Source organism: Schistocerca piceifrons, chromosome 1 (assembly GCF_021461385.2).
Source record: "Schistocerca piceifrons isolate TAMUIC-IGC-003096 chromosome 1, iqSchPice1.1, whole genome shotgun sequence".
Taxonomy (NCBI): Eukaryota; Metazoa; Arthropoda; class Insecta; order Orthoptera; family Acrididae; genus Schistocerca; species Schistocerca piceifrons.
The window spans coordinates 455,354,445-455,374,597 of record NC_060138.1 but is presented as its reverse complement, the minus strand read 5'-3'; the positions used below and the strand labels follow the sequence as shown (position 1 = coordinate 455,374,597).

The 20,153-nt window shown below is 43.5% G+C and overlaps 1 protein-coding gene across 1 annotated transcript in view; it reads right to left on the bottom strand.

Annotated features, from left to right (window-relative positions):
* LOC124792524 (G-protein coupled receptor Mth2-like) overlaps positions 1 to 20,153 on the bottom strand; it is a 617,551-nt gene that overhangs the window by 515,758 nt on the left and 81,640 nt on the right. The window contains exons 2-3 of the mRNA XM_047257947.1: positions 17,682 to 17,865; positions 1,213 to 1,468 (exon numbers count right to left, since the gene is read on the bottom strand). Of these exons, the coding sequence (XP_047113903.1) occupies positions 1,213 to 1,468; positions 17,682 to 17,865 (440 nt within the window). The remainder of the gene's footprint in view (positions 1 to 1,212; positions 1,469 to 17,681; positions 17,866 to 20,153) is intronic.

Here is a 20,153-nt window from a genome sequence, read left to right as displayed (position 1 = left end):
CTTCCATTTCCATAATATTTTCCTCAAGAACATCGCCCTTGCATAGAACCTCTATATACTCCTTTCATCTTTCTGCTGTCCCGTCTTTGCTTGAAACTGGTTTTCCATCTCAGCTTTTGATATTCATACAGGTGGTTCTCTTTCCTCCAAAGGCCTCTTTAATTTTTCTGTAGGCAGTGTCTATCTTACCCCCAGTGAAATATGCCTCTACCTCCTTACATCTGTCCTCCAGCCATCCTTGCTTAGCCACTTTGCACTTCCTGTCAAACTTATTTCTGAGACGTTTGTATTCCTTTTCGCTTGCTTCATTTACTGTATTTTTATATTTTTTCCTTTCATCAATAAAATTCAATATCTCTTCTGTTACCCAAGGATTTCTACTATCCCTCGTCTTTTTACCTACTTGATCCTCTGCAACCATCACTATTTCATCTCTCAAAGCTACTCATTCTTCTTCTACTGTGTTTCTTTCCACTGCCCATTCTTCATGTACTGTATTTGTTTCTCCCGTTCTTGCCAATCGTCCCCTAATGCTCTCGAAACTCTCTACAACCTCTGGTTCTTTCAGTTTATCCAGGTCCCACCTCCTTAAAGCATTACCTTTTTGCAGTTTATTCAGTTTTAATCTACGGTTCAAAACCAATAAATTGTGGTGAGAGTCCACAACTGCCCCAGGAAATGTCTTCCAATTTAAAATATGGTTCCTAAATCTCTGTCGTACCATTATACAATCTATCTGAAATCTTCCAGTATCTCCAGGCCTCTTCCATGTGTATAACCTTCTTTCATGATTCTTAAACCAAGTGTTATCTATGATTAAGGTATTCTCTGTGCAATATTCTACCAGGCAGCTCCCTCTTTCATTCCTTACCCCCATTCTATATTCACCTACTACTTTTCCTTCTCTTCCTTTTCTTACTATCAAATTTCATCCCCCACGACTATTAAATTTTCGTTTCCCTTCGTTATCCGAATAATTTCTTTTATCTCATCACACATTTCTTCAATTTCTTCGTCATTTGCGGAGCTAGTTGGCATATATAGTTGTACTACTGTGGTAGGCGTGGGCTTCGTGTCTGTCTTGGCTACAATAATACATTTACCCTTGCAATATGTTTTAAAAGAAGAATAGATCAGCATTGTAGTAAGCAAAGAGTTCTTTCTGATAAGTTCCGTAACTAAGACATATCGAAAGTGAATGAGCTGGCATACCGCAAGGCAGTACTGGGAGACGTTGTAGGGGGCGTGAGTCTCATTGAAAGCATATAATGTGCCACTGTCGAGGATGTCGATCTCTTCGAACGAGGCCTCGATGAAGCCTTCAGGGCACGGTGGACTGCCAAACACTCGCCGCACGTCGTCAGGTACCAACACCATGCCTTCCACGTCACCCTCTCCACCACTCCCTTCTGGCGACGGCTCGCACTCCGTGCTACCCTCAACTAACGTCCAACCATCCTGGCAGCACCTGTTGACAAGAGATGAGAATGTAATTTTAAACGTTGCGTCAACTAAAATTTTTTCCAGCCTGCGATTAGCCTCACTACGAAGAAGGAAACCTTCTTAGGTTAACTCATGACAATCGCCTTCGAAAATCACAACCAAAAAATCTATTGCATTGCACTCCCCACAGAATGCAAACCTGTGCAACAGCTCTGCTGTCTCGAAATACACTGAGTCCATACCAACTCCAGCAGAACTACAATATTTCAGTCAGTCAGCACTACTTATCTTCGATGATGATAGAAGTTGAAGAAATGAATTAAAATTTGTGCCACGAATGGGACTTAAACCCAGGTCTCACGTTTGCTAGACAAATGTGCTAACAATTACTTCGCCATAGCAGTATGGATAACATACGGTAGCTGCACGGAGCACCCTAGTCCAGTGCCCTCACTAAAACAAACTTCAATTCAAGCCTTCAGCCCATTTTTCCCTTCTCAAATAGTCTGTATTGCCGAGACTGATACAGGAATAGCACCCTATCTTTACACGTAATGGGAAAATCTTGCTTGTACCTCAGTCGTATGTGATCTGTTGATGTGATGGAACTACGTTTCCCTTGAGACATGGAGTATACATTTTTTCTTCACTAATGATAAAAGCTGAATAAATGATATAAAATTTGTGCCACAGCCTGGACTTGAACCCAAGTCTCCTGCTTCAAGTCCACGCCGTGGCATACATTTTAATTCATTTCTTTACCTTCTACCATTATTGAAGGTAAAGTTGAGACTCATGTGACACAAGGAAAATGAAATTCCATCAGATCAGTAGTCAGCACTGTGATTACAGCCTGGTTTTTGTATCAGTAATGAGCATTCCCATTGATTTGCTCCTTTTTCTTCTAATTACATTTCTGTGTTGACTGCTATCTCCTAGCAGGACCGTTTGTTAATATTCTCTGAATACTAGTGTTCAGATAAACTTGACATGCTCGTCTAGCTTAACGCACAATGCGCTAACAAGGGAACTGTCTAATCCGACATGTGGGAAACTGCCCTGAAGGTTTTTTTACAGAATGAATACATCAAAAGAAACACAATGTCAAAATTTTAACCGCTAAGACACACTGCGAATTTTTTTTCAACAAATTATGAAATTTACCAAATTCCTGGCTCGCCAGATGCCTGGAGGAATGTATACCCTGCTGCAGCTGTAGCAGGCACTGCATGATCAGCGCGCCTGGGCACATATCCTTGGTTGACGGCACCTCGGTAAATCGATAACAAGGCACGACACGATTTTAATTTGTAAAGTTTCCATTGATAGTTTCTCCCGACACAATTGTTCACTTACTATTGCCTAGAATTTGTAACTCATTTCATACCCCTAATAATGAGCAGTTATCTTTGAGGCATAGTCAAGTGTTAACAAGGGAATGAATTTTGTTTGTGATTACTTCGTATGTGCTTGTTAAAAGCGTCTGTCTTCCTGCAGCTTACAGAATTTCACAGCAATTTGTAATCCAACTGATATTTTAAGTCTTGCAAAGATTAAATATGAAGAGTTTGGAATGAATCAAAATCACCTTCTTCTCCTGGACCTACATAGATTTTATTTATTTGTTAGTTTCTTGGACATTCACCCAAATGACGTTAACATTTAATTAGAAATTGCACAAACATTACAGAGGAAACAGTAAATAGTCGATTCCGTGAACTGTGGTTCGAATGATGACTGCTGCGCTAATTAAAGTCCAGAACAAAAATATAGTACCTTCCGAACCCACAGAAAAATTTACAGTAATAGTTTTCAGTGAGAAAAAAAAGGCTATAAACTTCTTAGTAAAACGAAGGCGGGAGAAAACGCTTATACACAAGCAGTGTCCAAAATTAGTTCAAAAAATGGCTCTTAGCACTATGGGACTTAACATCTGAGGTTATCAGTCCCCTAGAACTTAGAACTACTTAAACCTAACTAACCTAAGGACATCACACACATCCACGCCCGAGGCAAATTCGAACCTGCGACCGTAGCGGTCGCGCGGTTCCAGACTGAAGCGCCTAGAAGCGCTCGGCCACACCGACCGGCTCCAAAACTGGTTTCGTTTTGTAAAATCTGAACATGAATTGTATATAAGGAAGACAGATTCACAACAAGTACATAATATGTGAGGAAATGAAACTCGCAAAATTGAGAATGAAGAATTATTCGAAAGATTTAGAACTGTATCTAGAATGAAATTTTCACTCTACAGCGGAGTGTGCGCTGATAGGAACTTCCTGGCAGATTAAAACTGTGTGCCGGATCGAGACTCGAACTCGGGACCTTTGCCTTTCGTGGACAAGTGCTCTGCCGACTGACCTACCCAAGCACGACTCACTCCCCGTCCTCACAGCTTCAATTCCGCCAGTACCTCGTCTCCTACCTTCCAAACTTCACAGAAGCTCTCCTGCGAACATTGCAGAACTAGTAGGAGACGAGGTACTGGCGGAATTGAAGCTGTGAGGACGGGGCGTGAGTCGTGCTTGGGTGGCTCAGTCGGTAGAGCACTTGCCCACGAAAGGCAAAGGTCCCAAGTTCGAGTCTCGGTCCGGCACACAGTTTTAATCTGCCAGGAAGTTTCGATTTAGAACTGTTCTTGACAGTCCATGGACCATTACCGAGGGAGATCTACTAGACTGGGTGTTCTGCTTTGCAAGTGAGATGAACATTACTGATTTACAGTGTTTTTCGACCTGATTAAGAAGAACGTCAAGGAAAATTAGTTCAAAAAATTAAAAAGGACTGTTTCATTGCTAGTAAAAAGATGTTATTCAAACATTGTCGTAAGAACTGTGCTACAGGAATTGTTATAACATATTTCACGTCAACAAATTAAAATACTGATTGATGGAAGTCGTCTGTAATGCAACATGTTACACTGCCTAGATTTTCTACTCACTTGTGTATCAGATACATCTGCTACACCTTATCCGTCGATATGGACTGTAAGTACGTGAGACATTTTTTGTATAGTTTAAGTGTTAAAAATTTATGTGTGTTTATTTCGGACTTCGCGTTACGTGGCGCTACGTTCTCTTGTCATCTATGCGTCTGCTTATGCCCTGAATCGCACGCTAGACAGGAAGGGCTCTACAAACTGCTGTTGTTAGCGGTTCTTCATGCAGTAGGAATGTAACGTACATTTTAAAAATTAATTGCAGCGCGTCTTAGCAGCTAAAATTTTGGCTGTGTAGGTTTCGACAAGATGGAATAGACCATTCCCTTGTAAGTTACGAGACAGGGAGGTTAGTCAGACCGGATGAAAACCGTAAGGCGATGCAAAAACCTTTGATCTGGTACACCAGCCATCATCTGTCTGGTTTTAAGCGGTTTCCCCCTTATGTTTAGGTGAATGCTGTGCTGGTCGTTTAATCTCCGCCTACGAAAACACGATATATAGGACATCGTGCTGCTCGATAAAAGTTAGAAAATAGAGAGAGAGAGAGAGAGAGAGAGAGAGAGAGAGAGAGAGAGAGTTTTTAAAAAATCCACTGATCTCATTGGTATCCCTCAGACGTTTACGTCAGCTGTCAATTCCTGCAATTTGCTAAAAGTAGCCCGACCTTGAATCTCAGAGGGTTGGCTGCCTCCGTCACTCACGCTACACTTATAGTGCGTAAAAAAGACAATCCAAGTTAAAGTTCAGCTCACATAATTAAAGCTCACCAGCATATGATATTAAGACACAATCAGTCTTCGTAGCAGTGCTAATTTTTTTAATTATTTCCCAATGACGCGTTTCACCTTTATTCAGGCATCTTCGGACTGGCCTACGGAAGAAATACAAAATTTCACAGTTGTGGCGTGAACCCATTTAGTGAGACTGGATTACCAAGAAAATATCAGACAACTTACTGATACTTAGGTGCGATGGGATACTGCGCATAAACTATCCCAGCAGCTAAATGCCCCTTGCCAACGGTTTTAGAATCACTGCGGGTGTCCTGTAAAATAGAATGAAACACAAGATGACCGAAAGTTTTTTTTTTTTAGTATGTAATACCTTTTGTCCCCAAAACTGACATGTGGAGCAGTCCAATGCATACCAAACTGGTTCAGGCCTTCAGTAAAGCTTTACATCATAAACATGCCGAAGTTGTAGCGCATATTCTGGTTGCACACATCACAACGCATATGAAAACACACCAGGCCCCTGAGCTCTCGGCAGACGGCGTCTGCACGCTGTGAGCTACGTTAGTGTTCAATTGCTAAATCTTTCCGTAACAATAAACCATGACAGTTATTATAGATGACTGGTGTTCTAAAAAATTCTAATAAAATATTTACATTAACAGCCAAAATGATCAGAGTGAGTAACAGTTAAAAACTATAGTATATATAAATACACTGCTATAATGCGCAAGCTTAAAAGTACATAGCGAAGCTCTGAATAACCCCACCAACCTCCTACTGATACCTCCTCCTCCAGCCCTATCAGCCTCACATCAGTGTTTAGCAAAGTCTTCGGATCCATCCGCTCCCAACGCATCCCAACTGTAAACCAGTCCGGCTTCTTTCCCATTGTCTCCTCTAACGACCAGCTCCTGCATCTCGCCCACCTCCTATTCCACGAATTCAACTCCCGTAAACCAGCTATTTTTGTCTTCCTCGACGTATAAAAAGCCTACGACCGTGTATGCCCTCCTATTCAAACACCAGACATACGCACTTCCAATTAACTATGTCCACTTTATTGCATCCTTCCTGTCTAATCACCGATTCTTTGTCGCTATTAACAATATCAATTTCTGTACCTTCTGTCCCACAGCAGGAGTGCCCCAAGGCTGTAGCCTCTCTCCTCTCCTTTATCTCCTCTACACTGGTGATATGCCCAAACCACCTCGACCAGTCCACCTCCTTCAGTATGCTGATGACACCGCTTTCCTCGCCTTCTACCCTACACTCCAGGAATTCCAACAATCCCTCCAAATCCGCATCAATCAGTTTACATCTTGGTGTAACCAAAGGCTCCTCAAGATCAACCCCACCAAAACCCAGGCAATAATTATAGGATGAGCCACCCCCACCTTCCGCCACCATGACTTCTACTATACCATTTACAACTGTCCTTTCCAACTAACTAACCCACTAAAATATCTTTGACTGATGCTCGACCAGCAACTAACGTGGGAACCTTACCACGTCTACAAAACCCTGATCTGACCCATCCTCTGCTATGCAAGTGTTGCATGGTTCTCTGCCCGAACAAAGTTCAAGAATAAGTTTCATTTAATTTACTTCTATGGTCACAATCTTTTTTGTTTAACAGATTACCGATTTCGGTCTTTAATGACCATCATCAGATCTGCTTCATAAAAACGAAGTCCTAATGTACTGCAGCCATAGTGGCATGATGGTCATTAAAGACCGAAACCGGTAATCTGTTAAACAAAAAAGATTGTGACCATAGACGCAAATTAAAGGAAACTTATTACATATACGGGTCACTGTGTTTTTTCGCAACGATGTCGCAGCTTGTGAAAGTTCTAGAAATCTCTCCAACTACTTGAACACCATGTACTCCGTTTTGCTTTCTGCATCCGTTTATCTTCCTCCACCTGAATCATATACCATCTCATCAAATGCACACCTCTCATCAGCTACATCGAACACCTCCTCATCTCTTATACTGTTTGCAAACTAGATTCCTGTCATTACATTGTCTCCTGCCATGCCTTCACAAACACATCCCTTTGTCCCTTCACCTACACACACAAAACATCCTATCCCAATGCAACTTCATCCAACTCCCTCTCCCACACAACGACATTCACCCTGATATTTATACCTCCTACTAACTTTAACTTTTCCCCCTATCCCGTTCAACATCAGGGCTCGTTTCCCTCTCCATCCACCGCCATCCATTTCCTCCTGCAACCGTTATCCTACCCACTCGACACACTACTCCTCACCCTCTATCTTTCCCACCACCTGTATTTCCCACTATCCACCTCAGCTTCTATGTCTCATCTCTATTTTTTTTTTCCTTTCTAACAGACCTCTGTCTTTATACCCACAGCCCTCAACCCTATGGAACACACTCTCTCCTCCAGTAATATCTCTCACCCTAGTGCAGATCCTTCACATTTTAAACGAAAGAGCAGTGCATCAGTGTTTTTATCAGAAGGATTTGACCTTCCTGCGATGTGTTTTTAAAACGTACATAATTTCCATTTTTTTAACTGTCCATTTTTTAATTTAAAATAGAAAACAGCCCCAAATTTGGATTATATTTCTCACTGTAAATCTTTTGTTTTAATTCGCTTGGCTGAAGAGCAGAGAACTGCACCGCTGGCGGCCCGCCCCTCTACATCTACATCTACATTTATAGTCCGCAAGCCACCCAACGGTGTGTGGTGGAGGGCACTTTACGTGCCCTACCCCGCCCATCTGGGGCGAGGTGGATGAAATAACAATAAAGAGACGGACTCTGAATGCTAACTTTGAGAGTTCCAAGTAGTATTATAGCTAACAACATCGTGTATACCCAAATCTCTCTAAAACTAGAATCTGAATCCCCCCCCCCCCGATGCATGAGATCATGCCTGTCACTACTGACTAACGGTGATAAACAGTATGTCTGGATGCAAAGCAAGTGCGGCATCTAAGTCGTAAAGTAAAATATACTTCAGCTGGATACTAATACATGCAAATACAAACATCTCTAACACATGTGAGACTGGTTCCGAGGTACCTTCCTCCTGCAGTTGCACAAGGATGTTCTGTGAGTGTTTTAGGAATTTGGTGTTGAACCTACGGCCTGCAAGGTAGGCAGATCTCATGCATGCAGAGTTGAGAAGGGTGCAGCAGTATAGTCAGTGATGCAATCAGACAATGATCTCAATGTCGGTTCCACTACACTCCCTGTAAAGGAAACGTTATCGCTAACAGAAATTAGTGTACAGATTCAGACGTAACTAAATCTTTGCAAAAATGAAAATCTGAGATTTTCGTTTTTAACGTTTATTTTTACTCTAAGTATGACTTCATGACATAGCAATGTTAGCAAAATTACGTACACAACTATGAAGCAAATTTCTAATTATTGTAAGGTTGTTTAATGGTAAGATGGTTGATAGCCATGTCTGAGGGTGGATAAAAATACAAAACAATATAGAGACAATTGGCGCCAGAGATATCAATTACGCAGAAATGCACAATGAAAATACCCAAATTGAATGGGGGTCAGTAAAGAGCAATCAAAAAGAAGTACGCAATTAAAACAATTCAACAATCCGTAGTATAAAACACTCTAGAGTGGCTGATCAATCCTTTTCGTTACGTCCGACATCTCGCGTTTCTGCTTCAATTAAGCCTGACAATCTCGGATATGTTTAACTATAGGTCATGGTTGAATACACGAAAATTAGGAGAGACGGAGACGACTGCAGTCCTGAGTGTCAATTGAATATTACTTGCTGGCGTGGTGCGAGTGCACATGTGTTTACCTCGTGTCGGCAGCGGCAGTGACGGCTGTCTGCGTGAGCGGTGAACCTGAGAATCTATTCTAAATTTCTCTCGACTGTTTAACACCAGCTGGGTACATTTCCTACATCTTCGGTGAAGCCGAGACTCCTAGTTATTCCCTAACTAACTGGCATGGTACAAGCTATTTGGCTGGAACAGCGCGTACGTCGTTGCCCTCAAATCACTCGCAAGTATTAACTATCAATGCTCAATGGAACTGTCCTTACCAGGAGACTTTGCAGTTTAACTCCTTACGAGTTAAGACAAGTCTGTGAACAAGTGTTCACATAACGACTCTCGCAATCACCTTGCTCAAAGACTCGACGATTTTCTGCAAGAGAAAAGCCAATTACTTTGGCTGCAATTTGCCTATATCAAAGCTCGTGGCCACGTGTTTTCTTTCTGGCCAGTCATGGCATTCGTACCTGTTATAACTCCACACAGTAGAGTTCTTGTAGCCTATCAAAGGCGTTGTTTCTTTCATAGGACAGAGTTTAACTTCTGTTATGTAATACTGAGATAAACAGCTTTTTCTTTCATGCGAGTTTTAACGCAAGTGGCTACAGGGAGTCACCAATGTTTTGAATTGTGTTTCTCTGGATGTTTATCTGTGATCTCCAGCTGTGTTCCTGTAGAAAGGCTTTCCAAAGAGTTGTTAAAAGCAGGAACAAGGGCTGCTTTTGCCCGCGACCTAGGTAGTGGCTGCGGCGTCTCATTGTGTCCGATAAGTATTACGTAGTGAGGACTCCAGCCGCGCGAGACGGCATGCCGTTGTAAAATTCTCCTTTCCCCCAGAACTACGTCTCGTAGCTCAAGTCAGGAAAATTACTTGCATGCAGTTACTAGTGTGAGAGTTAGTGGTTTATATTCGCAAAATGCTGGCTTATTCACTAGATCTGCATATTAATAAAATTCGTACAATATCACGTAACTGGTAATGTTTCAGGAATTCAATGTAAGGTGTGTTATTTGTTTGACACCTTACACACCAAATGTATTATAGTTACATCAGTGTTAAAACTACCAGTGTAAACTATATGGCACCCTATGTAAAACACAGAGGTCTCTATATGTTTCAAACTTGACTTCAGGTATGATATCTTCCATGTCAAACAATAGCTACACTGACCTCAGAATCTGTGTATTACACTTTATTTTACTTTATTTTATAGCCTGACAGCAAACATTCTATAATATGCCTATTTTCTGTTTTCCATTATATTTCTACATTCACTTTAAGTAAAATAAAAAGGACCCTCTGATTACAAATTCGGAAAATATTTTGGATCTATTACTACCGCTAACATTAGAATCATCACGCTCAGTATTACTTCTACTACATCTACATACACTGATGAGCCAGAACACTGTGATCACTTCCCGCCTCGAGATAGAATGCCACCTTATAGTGTTGCAGGAATGTGATGCGAAACAGAGACCAATGAGGAATCACATGCCGAAATCCCCGGTGAAGCTATTTTCAGACTACCTCAGTACGCGGATCTACATAGTTCACATTATCAATGGCGAGTCATGTATCAGACAAGTCCTTGATGGAGTGCTACAAGAATCGGATCAAGGGCCTGCGCCTTTTTTACCGATCTTCCTCCGTCGCCATGGGTAACGAAACACATCTGTTCTGACGACACTACACTCATGCCAAAAAGGAGAGCCGCGCAGTGTAGCCGAGCGGTCTGAGGCGCTTTGCACGGTTCGCGCGGCACCCCCCCTCGGAGGTTCGATTCCTCCCTCGAGGCATGGATGTGTATGTCGTCCTTACTGTAAGTTAGTTTAAGTTAGATTAAGTAGTGTGTAAGCTTAAGGACCGATTACCTTAGCAGTTTGGTCCTTTGGGACCTTACCACAAATTTCCAATTTCGAAAAGGAGAAGGCCAGAAGTAATCCAACAAAGACTACATGACGCCCGCAGGGATTTGGACAAATGTGCAGCAAATTGGCGTATGGAGGTCAACGTCACAAACAGCCAGGCACTCTTATCAGCAATAAACACTGGAAAAATCATGTTAATTTATACCTCTTTCTTCTGGTTCCCAGCTGCTAAGTACTCTGGGTGTAATCCTTGATCGACAACTAACCTGGAGAAATCATGTCGGAGAAGTTCACAAGAAGACTGCAAACGTCTTGGCTGCTCTGTATTCTGTGATACATGAAACTTCAACACTTTCAGTAAAGTGTGGCCTGATAATATACAGCATATTCATAAGACCCGTCGTGTCTGTGGCATCATAGCGAAGATTCATCTAGAAAAGATTTTTTCATATATGCAGCACTGTAGTAAGAAATCAAGAGTTTCTTTGAATTTCTTTTGTAAATTTCGTTGTGGCCGTGTGCAATTAAAGTTGAGGAGACGGAAAAACATTTGACTTCAAATATACTTTTCCGGCAAGATTTGAATCAGTTGCACTAGCACGCCGCTAGTGAGGCACTGACATGAACATTATCTGATTGCGTAATTGTGGCTAAGTCAAAAAGAGAGATTTCTCACAAAGTAAAAGATCAGAAAAATTGTAATTTACTGGTACAATAGCTTTGTTGGATTCGAAATAGCAGAATAAAATGCCATAGTGCGTTTATCAAGTACCTAGGAACTTCACGACTTGCTGGTTACATGAAGAATCTGAAGAAACACTCGTGCGCTGAAGATTTCAAGAACGCACTGAATAACTGTACAAAAAGACGCGTGGTTCACAAAACAACCTTATGCGTAGCCTCGGACAGCGTAACATACATATAGACTATTACAAGTGGTCCTTGGCCCTACTAGAAAAAGTGGAATGAGACAAACAGAAAACCACTGGCACCTAGCAGACATAATGACACCAGAATTCAGCGCCGAAGCAACAGAACAGTAAGCAATACCATCAAGAAAAACACGGTACTCAATGAACAGGAAAAGTTGTAGAAACAAGCTGCAGTGGAGAATCATTCTAGCGACGATATCGCAAATGGGGGGAATCCACTGACATAAACGACTTTGACAAAGGGCATAATATTATTTCCCAGCGCTTGGGAACGAGCATCTCGGAATCGGTGAAGCTGGTCGACCGTTTGTGCGCTACTGTCGTGAGTATCTACGTAAAATAATCGAAGGACGGTGAACACACGTGTGGGTTACAAGGTGTTGGGCACCCACGCCTCGTCACAGACTAGGTAGGTGGGAGGCTTGCGTGTTCTGTAATGCAGGATAGGCGGCGATCTGTGGCAGATATGACGGCAGAGTACCATGCTCATGAAGGTGCAAGTGTTTCGAAGCACCGCGTTCAGCGCACATTGTCTAACATTGGGCACCGCAGCAGGTGGCCGTTACATGTTCCCTTGTAGGGCTAGTCAGCATTACGATTGCTGTGGGCACAGGGTAATGGAGATTGGGTTGCGTATCAACAGAAACTTTTCGCCTTGTCGGATAAATCACGTTCCTATTGTACTTTGTCGATGGTCACGTCTGGATATGCCGACATCCAGGCGAACGCCTGTGCGCCTCGGACGCAGTCCATAGGGGACAGTATTATATTATGGGGAACATTCACCTGGCATTTCTTGAGATTTGTAGCAGTTTAGGAAGGTGCCTTGACAGCTATGGACTATGTGAACTTACTAAGACCACTTGCATCCCTTCACGCTTAATGCCTTCCATGACAGCAGGGCATCTTACAGCAGGATAGCAGTCCATTTCACAAGGCCTGAATCGTGCATGATGGTGAACTCACATTGATGTTTCTATCATTAAGCTGGGCTGACCAGAACCCAACGGAAAACATCTGCAACACTATTGGGTGCGCACTCCATGACAACAAACCACCAATCCATGATAGATACCTCATGTCACATTTGCCCAGAAACCTACCAAGGACGTGTCGAATCCATACCATGGAGAACTGCTGCTGCATGTGGTTCCAAAGGTGGACGAACGCACTATTAAGTAGGTTGATAGGTATTTGTGACTCCTCAGTGTATCTCGCTCTTCACCATTATTTCCTCTGCTCCTATAATGATGTATAGACATAGAAAGCTAACAGTTTTTGCATGAGAGATACGGTCGCTATGTGGCACTCAAGTCCGTAGTTCACTGCCAGCTCCGTGGGCATTGCAGAAAACGTTGTTTGTGTGAATATTCTCTGCGCATTCCAATTTAAATAGCAGCCGTCTTCTGCACACTTTTCCTCTGCGCTCAGTGGTTGCACGGTAAATGTAAAGTGCCATCCAGGCAGCTGGATAGTCGACGCACTTCCAAGACTGGCGCTGAGTTATCCTATTCAGCTCACTAGATATTTACTTGTAATTTTGATGAAATACTCCGGCCAGTTCTTGCATAATAAGAGACCCTAAGTTAGAAAATTTAGTTTTTCGACTGCAAGAAGGCTATTCTGCCAGGAAATTACAATTTCTCTGTTCTTTTACTTTGAGCGAAAGCTCTTTTAGCCTTGGCCAATTACGTACGTGTAACCTACCAGAGTCGTATCTAGACGCATCAGTGGCCCCACATCACTCCAACTGCACACGCCCCACACCATTCCAGAGCCTTCGCCAGCTTAAACAGTCCCCTGCTGACATGCTGGGTCCATGGATTCACGAGGTCGTTTCCATACCCGTACACGTCCATCCGCTCGATACAATTTGAAACGAGACTCCTCTGACGAGGCAACATGTTTCCAGTCATCAACAGTCCATTGTCGGTACTGACGGGGCCAGGCGAGGCGTAAAGCTTTGTGTCGTGCAGTCATCAAGGGTACACGAATAGGTCTTCCGCTCCGAAAGCCAATATCGATGATGTTCGTTGAATGACCTGCACTTGTTGATGGCCCAGCATTGAAACCTGGAGTAATTTGCAGAAGGGTTGCGCTTCCGTTACGTTGAACGATTCTCTTCAGTCGTCGGTGGTTCCGTTCTTGCAGAATCTTTTCCCGATGTCGGAGATTTGATGTTTTACCAGATTCCTGATATTGTGAAATGGTCATATGGGAAAATCCCCAGTTCATCACTACCTCTGAGATCCTGCGTCCCATCACTCGTGTGCACGTTCAAACTCGCTTAAATCTTGATAACCTGGCACTGTAGCAGCAGTAACCAATATAACAACTGCGCCAGACACTTGTCTTATGTAAGCGTTGCTGATCGCAGGGCCGTATTCTGCCTGTTTACACATCTCTGTAGTTGAATAGGCATGCCTATACTAGTTTCTTTGGCGCTTCAGCGTAAATGAAACGTCGCGCTGTGCCGAGTACTTCCGGGAACAAACGAGCAAAGCAGACACGCGGCTCGCACTCCCGGCCCGCTCGAAATTTGGCTGGCCCTGGATTAGGAGGTAGAGAAAAAGCAAACCAAGGAAGAGCGTTAGCGTTTCGTTTCGGGATACGTTAACAAGGCCGAAAGAATCAGAATTTGGAAATTTGTGGTAAGTTCTATGGGACCAAATTGCAGAGGTCATCGGCCCCTTAAAAGAGATATGCTCCTCTAACACCAGTGGCTGGCTGCACAAGAGAGGCACTGAGTCTGAATGGAGTTGAGCAGTACATTATTATGCCAACCTCGGTTATGTGAAATGATCAAATGTGAAAATCAAACTGAAGCCAACGCAAAGACTTGCCCACAATCGTTCTTCCCGCACACCATTCATGAATGGAATAGCGTAATGAGAGATGGAAGAGGGAAGATGGTAAGGTATCCGAAATACCGTCCGCCACGCACGATGAGGTGGCTTCCGCAGTGTAGATATAGACGTAGATGCTGAAACAGCGCCCTGTGACTTCGACGAGGCATACCGAACTCTGATCTTATGCTTCCACGTCATTTATCAGCTCTTTACTGTATGAGTCTGCCGCTGTAAAATCTTTATATCACACAACACACGATTCCGTTGGTCATCTGTAGACGGCAAAAATGGTAGGGGAAGTCGGAGAATAGAGTGTATGGAAGAAATAATCGAGAACATTCGGTGTAAGTACAATTCTAAGATAAAGATGTTGGTACAGCACAGAAAATCGTGGCTGGGCGCATAAAACCTATCGAAGAATAAAGATAAAAAGAAGTCATTCTGTATTTAATGTGAGTTTTATACTCTCCAAGATGATTTTTATACGCTCGAATATTTAAAAGTTTAAAATAGTATTTAAAGTTAGGAATTAATGTACTACACTTAGGAGAGTCCTGCGAGGGCGTTCAAAAGGCAGTGCAACACTTTTTTTTCCTGAAAGCGGATTGCTTTTTTTCAGGATTCTAATATACCATATTATTTCCCGCTATTTTGGCTACAAAATTGTGGTTTTCACGATAATCTCCGTTCAATGCGACGTCTTTGTACCACCTTACTGGGAGGCCCTATATGCCCATATGGTACCTACCACTCTGCTGGTCGACATCGGAGCGAACGTCTTGCTGCATGAACAACCTCCCCATCATCCACTTACTGCTTCCTGCGGAGTGCATCCTTCATTGGACCAAAGAGATGGAAGTCGGAAGGTGTGATATCCGCGATTTAGGGTGAATGCGGATGAATAGTCCAATGATGTATTGTAAGCTCCTCTCGGGTGCACAGACGTGTGCGAGGCCTTGTGTTGACATGGGGAAGGGGCACTTCTTTTGCATTTTTATGTGTAGCACAATACACTTCTGAGTTGATCGTTGCATCATGAGATGATTTGATCGTTGCAGAGGACGTCAAACAGAACAACGCCTTCAGTCTCCCAGAACACTGTCGCCATGGTTTACAGCTGGGGCTGTACTTTTAAACTTTTACTTCAGAGGAGACGTGAGGTGTAGCCACTTTACGGACTGCCGATTTGTTTCCGCTTCGAACTGATGAACCGATGTTTCATCGCCTGTGACGATGTTCGACAGAAAAATTGTGGTTTTCTGTTAGGTGACGAGGAAACCAGAGGACAGACACTTTGACTACCCCGACTTGTGGACGAGTGTGGCAGCACTACTGACAGTGACGTCCGATTGTGCAGCAAGGTGTTTGTTTGTGGTCCGAATATCACCTCGAATGACTGTCCCCGCACGTTCCAACATTGCAGCGGTCACAGCTGTGTGCGGTCGGCCGGCACGCGGAAGATCGGACAGCTCTGCGCGCCCCTGCTGCGATCATGACAACGCCTTCACTGGCAGAGTCTCCGTAGACCTTCTAGAAGTGCCTATAAATATCTGCGATGCTCTGGTTTTCCGCCAAAAGAAGCTCAATGACAGCTCTCTGGTTGGAAAGCACCTCTATTACAGATACCATTTTGAAGGCTACTTATGAGGTGCGACAATAAAATAGTGAGACTGATTTTCTTTGCAATATGTGGCAACCCTGCAGGCATGCGTAGGCACAATATCTTTGACCTTGGTCTATAAGCTGCTTCTAGTCCAAGCGGCACATCGATGCAACTGCTCAGTCGTGAGTTCTGCTGTAATAAGTTGACACGTGTTTGTGTCTCTCGTCACGCAAATGGAATCGCATAATATTGTGCAACCGTATGCCATTTCTTTTTGTGTTAAATTGGGTGAAAACGCGAACACAACTTACGGTAGCTTCAGAAGGCTTTTGGAGAGGAGGTTATGTCAAGAGCTCAAGTTTTCCGTTGGCATAAAATGTTTAGTGAAGGCAGAACGAATGTTGAAGATGAAGACGGACAGATGTCAACTTGGCCAGGGTGCGTGAACTGGTACGATCTGATCGAAGATTACCCGTGAAAATGATTGCAGAGGAACTGAACATCACTCGAGAAACGGTTCGTCTCATAATAACTGGAGATCTTGGTATGAGGAAGATTTGTGCAAAAATGGTCCCCGTAAATCTCACACAACAACAGCGCGAAACACGGAAAAATTTGGCAGCCGATCTGTTAGAGCAAACGGAAATCAATCCAGAATTGCTGAGCTGTGTTATTACCGGTGATGAAAGTTGGTTTTTTCAGTACGATCCAGAGACAAAACGCCAAAGTTCAATGGTGCTCAAAGGGATAACCCAGACCAAAAAAAGCTCGCATGTCAAAGTCAAAAGTGAAATGCATGCTTGTGTGCTTCTTTGATTCCAAGGGAATTCTTCATAAAGAGTGGGTGCCTCCTGGACAAACAGTTAACCAATATTACTACAAAGAAATTTTAGGAAGACTTCGTAAAAAAGTTCTTCGTGTCAGCGCCCAACATTACTGATAATTAGATTCTGCATCACGATAATGCGCCATCCCATCCTGCTCTGTCAGTACAGCAATTTTTAACCTCAAAACAAATTTCAGTACTACCACAGCCACCTTATTCACCAGATATCGCTCTGTGCAACTTTTTCTATTTCCAAGAGTCAAAACGGCGGTCAAGGGACACAATTTCCAAACAACACAAGATGTCGAAAGAGCTGTGACGAGGGTCTTGGAGCATCTTACAGAAGATGAGTACCAGAAATGTTACCATCAATGACAGAAGCGCTGGAATAAGTGTGTACAATCAGGAGGGAACTACTTTTGAAGGAAACAACACTAAACTCCTCTAAAACGGTAAGCAACATTTTTTTTCACATCAGTCTCATTACTTTATTGTCGCACTTCGTAAAGCGCCGCCACCTATTTGAACTTCATGAAACCACAGGGGCTGAAGCGGTAATATTTCACCATGTCCCACAGCAAATTCCGCATTTTTTCAACAGAAATTGGCCGAGAAAAAACTGTGTTTCACTACTTATTGAACGCCCGTCGTATATAGGTGAGAGTAAGTGCTAGGTGGATACTGACATGCGCAGACAGGGCTGGAGGTGGCAGTAGCAGGCCCGCCAGGCGGATCCGCTGCGCCAGTAGAGGCCCGGTGGGTAGCGCACGCCGCTGTCCACGTCCACAAGCCACGGCTCCCCACCATGGAGCTCCGCGCTCGACTCCAGTCTGCCGTTCTCCACCGCCACGCTCAGCGCCGGCTCGCACGCTGCGGCGGGAAATACTGTCAGTACCATCCAAAGTACATAGGATTAGAATGCAGTACAACAAAACAAAGTATAAACACTGAGAGAAATGATAAATTAGAACAAACTGAATACGAGGTTGAATCGTATTGTTGACAACCGGCATAAACGCTCATAAACGCGCTACGTTACTTGTTTCCTATCATTGCTGGCACGATAGGAAGCCGCTCTTTGGCAGATGGACCGTGTGCCTTAACTCCGGGCACGGTACACTGACTGACAAAAAATTTGAAACATCCAGAAGATATGATCGGATCTCAATGTAATTTCGTACTCGTAGACGCCAGTGGCGGCTCTGTAGATGACCAGAGTTATACAATGTTCTGTGACAGCTAAAACGGTCACCAGAGTGCATTAGTGTAGTTCGCGTTTAGTGCTGTTAACAGCCTGTTAGGGGCATGCATCACCACCTCAGTAGGGGCACTGTATACGGTGCTGGGCGTCTTTCCAAGAGATATAACTATCAGATATCGAGCTGCAGTCTACTGGTTGAAGACGGGAGGAGCCGATAAGGTCAGGAAAATTACAGGAAAACATATCGAACTGAAACGGCAACTATGGTCTTAGCAGGTGTGCAACTGGTATCGAGAGTGGGATCAAAGTGGTGAGGGGCCTAGGCTGTATATCTCTCTCCCCAACGTCAGGGAGCGGCTAAGAACGAAACATGCCAATCCCAGTCGTCGCTGTGAGCGGCACAGCCACTTACATACAAACGTACGAGGAATAACCACACAGGCACTACAAGAAACAGTCAGGGATGCAGAGAAATGGCAACGATTAAACAAATACACAGATCGAATCTCCATACGGAACACACTACGTTTAAAGAATTGAGACCATATCGACATCGAGTTAGACGACAGCGAGGCGAATGGGCTAGTGTGGATGAAGACTCCGGCACAACGGACTCTTCTGACACTAATACCGACTGCGAGGCGAACGAAGAGTAACATATACCTGACATTAATTAATGAAATAGTAACACACAGACATATTAGGATAGAAACATTTTAACCCATTAGTAAGATATTTCGTGGCGATTTATTGTACCGGGAGCCACGGTGAACCTGTAAATAGACGACATTAATATAGAAGAGATGTAAAAAATTAATGTAGTTAATTAACACGTATATAATGACGAGGCAAAAATAACATTTAAACACACAAAAAAACACACATTTAAATTTGTCGGTAGACTAAGTAGGATAAATTGTGGCCGTTTATTGTACCAGGCGACACGTTAATCCTGTAGTCAGATTACAGTAACATATAATAATTGTATTGTAAGTACTCTAGCGCATTAACAGACATCAGCATAAAAGCACTAGCAAAATTTAGTTATTTGAACAGTTAAGCGTGAAGTGAGTCGTGACGTCCGAGACGTCAATTATCTCGTATAACAAAGTACATAACAATGGGATGCGTTGCCCAGGGACGTCGGGCTCAATGAGACGTTTCGAATCCAACTCCCTGACCAGCGCTTGTGAAGTTATATTCCCTAATCTTTCCTATCCTCTTTTGTTCTTTTTTTAAAAAATTGAAATTTTTATAGTTTTCCATTTCGAAATTTCATGTATTATAGTTTCAAGAAGCAATCACAGCTGTATCTCATACAATGGTCCCCATGCAGCCCCACTTTCACATGGTGCTGCATGGGCAGCGGTGCCCCGTAGCATAATTCTGCTGCATGGCGGTTGCCAAGGGTACACGCTAATCGGACTGAGTGGAGCACTACGACCCGCACAAAATATATCAGATGGCAGGCCCTAGCTGTCTAAATGCAGCCTTAAAAAAATGCAGACTTCTTACCAGGGCTGGTAGGATATACAATGCGTGTGACTAGCGTCACATGCTGAGTGATTACTGTCAAATCACAGAGACGCCGCGTATCAAATCACAGAGTCGCCGCGTACTAGTATGGGAAAGCGTTATCAGCCACAAACAGACTTTGAACGGGGCCTCAATGTGGTTGTTCATCTGGACAGCAGATCGAATCGTGCAGTATCCAGATTTGTGGGACACTCGGATGAGACAATGGCTCGATGTTGACCTTCGTGGGTCACTCTGTGACATCCGGTACCATCGGCCGGCGACTAGCAGCTACCGAACTAGGGAACTTGCATAGGCTGCCGTTAAAATCGCAACACAAACGGCTGCCTTTGGAGTAGTGCCGCGACGGGAAGCACGAACTGCTGATAAATGGCGTCCCATTATGTTCAGCGATGAATAACGGTTGCTCTCTACCCCGGAT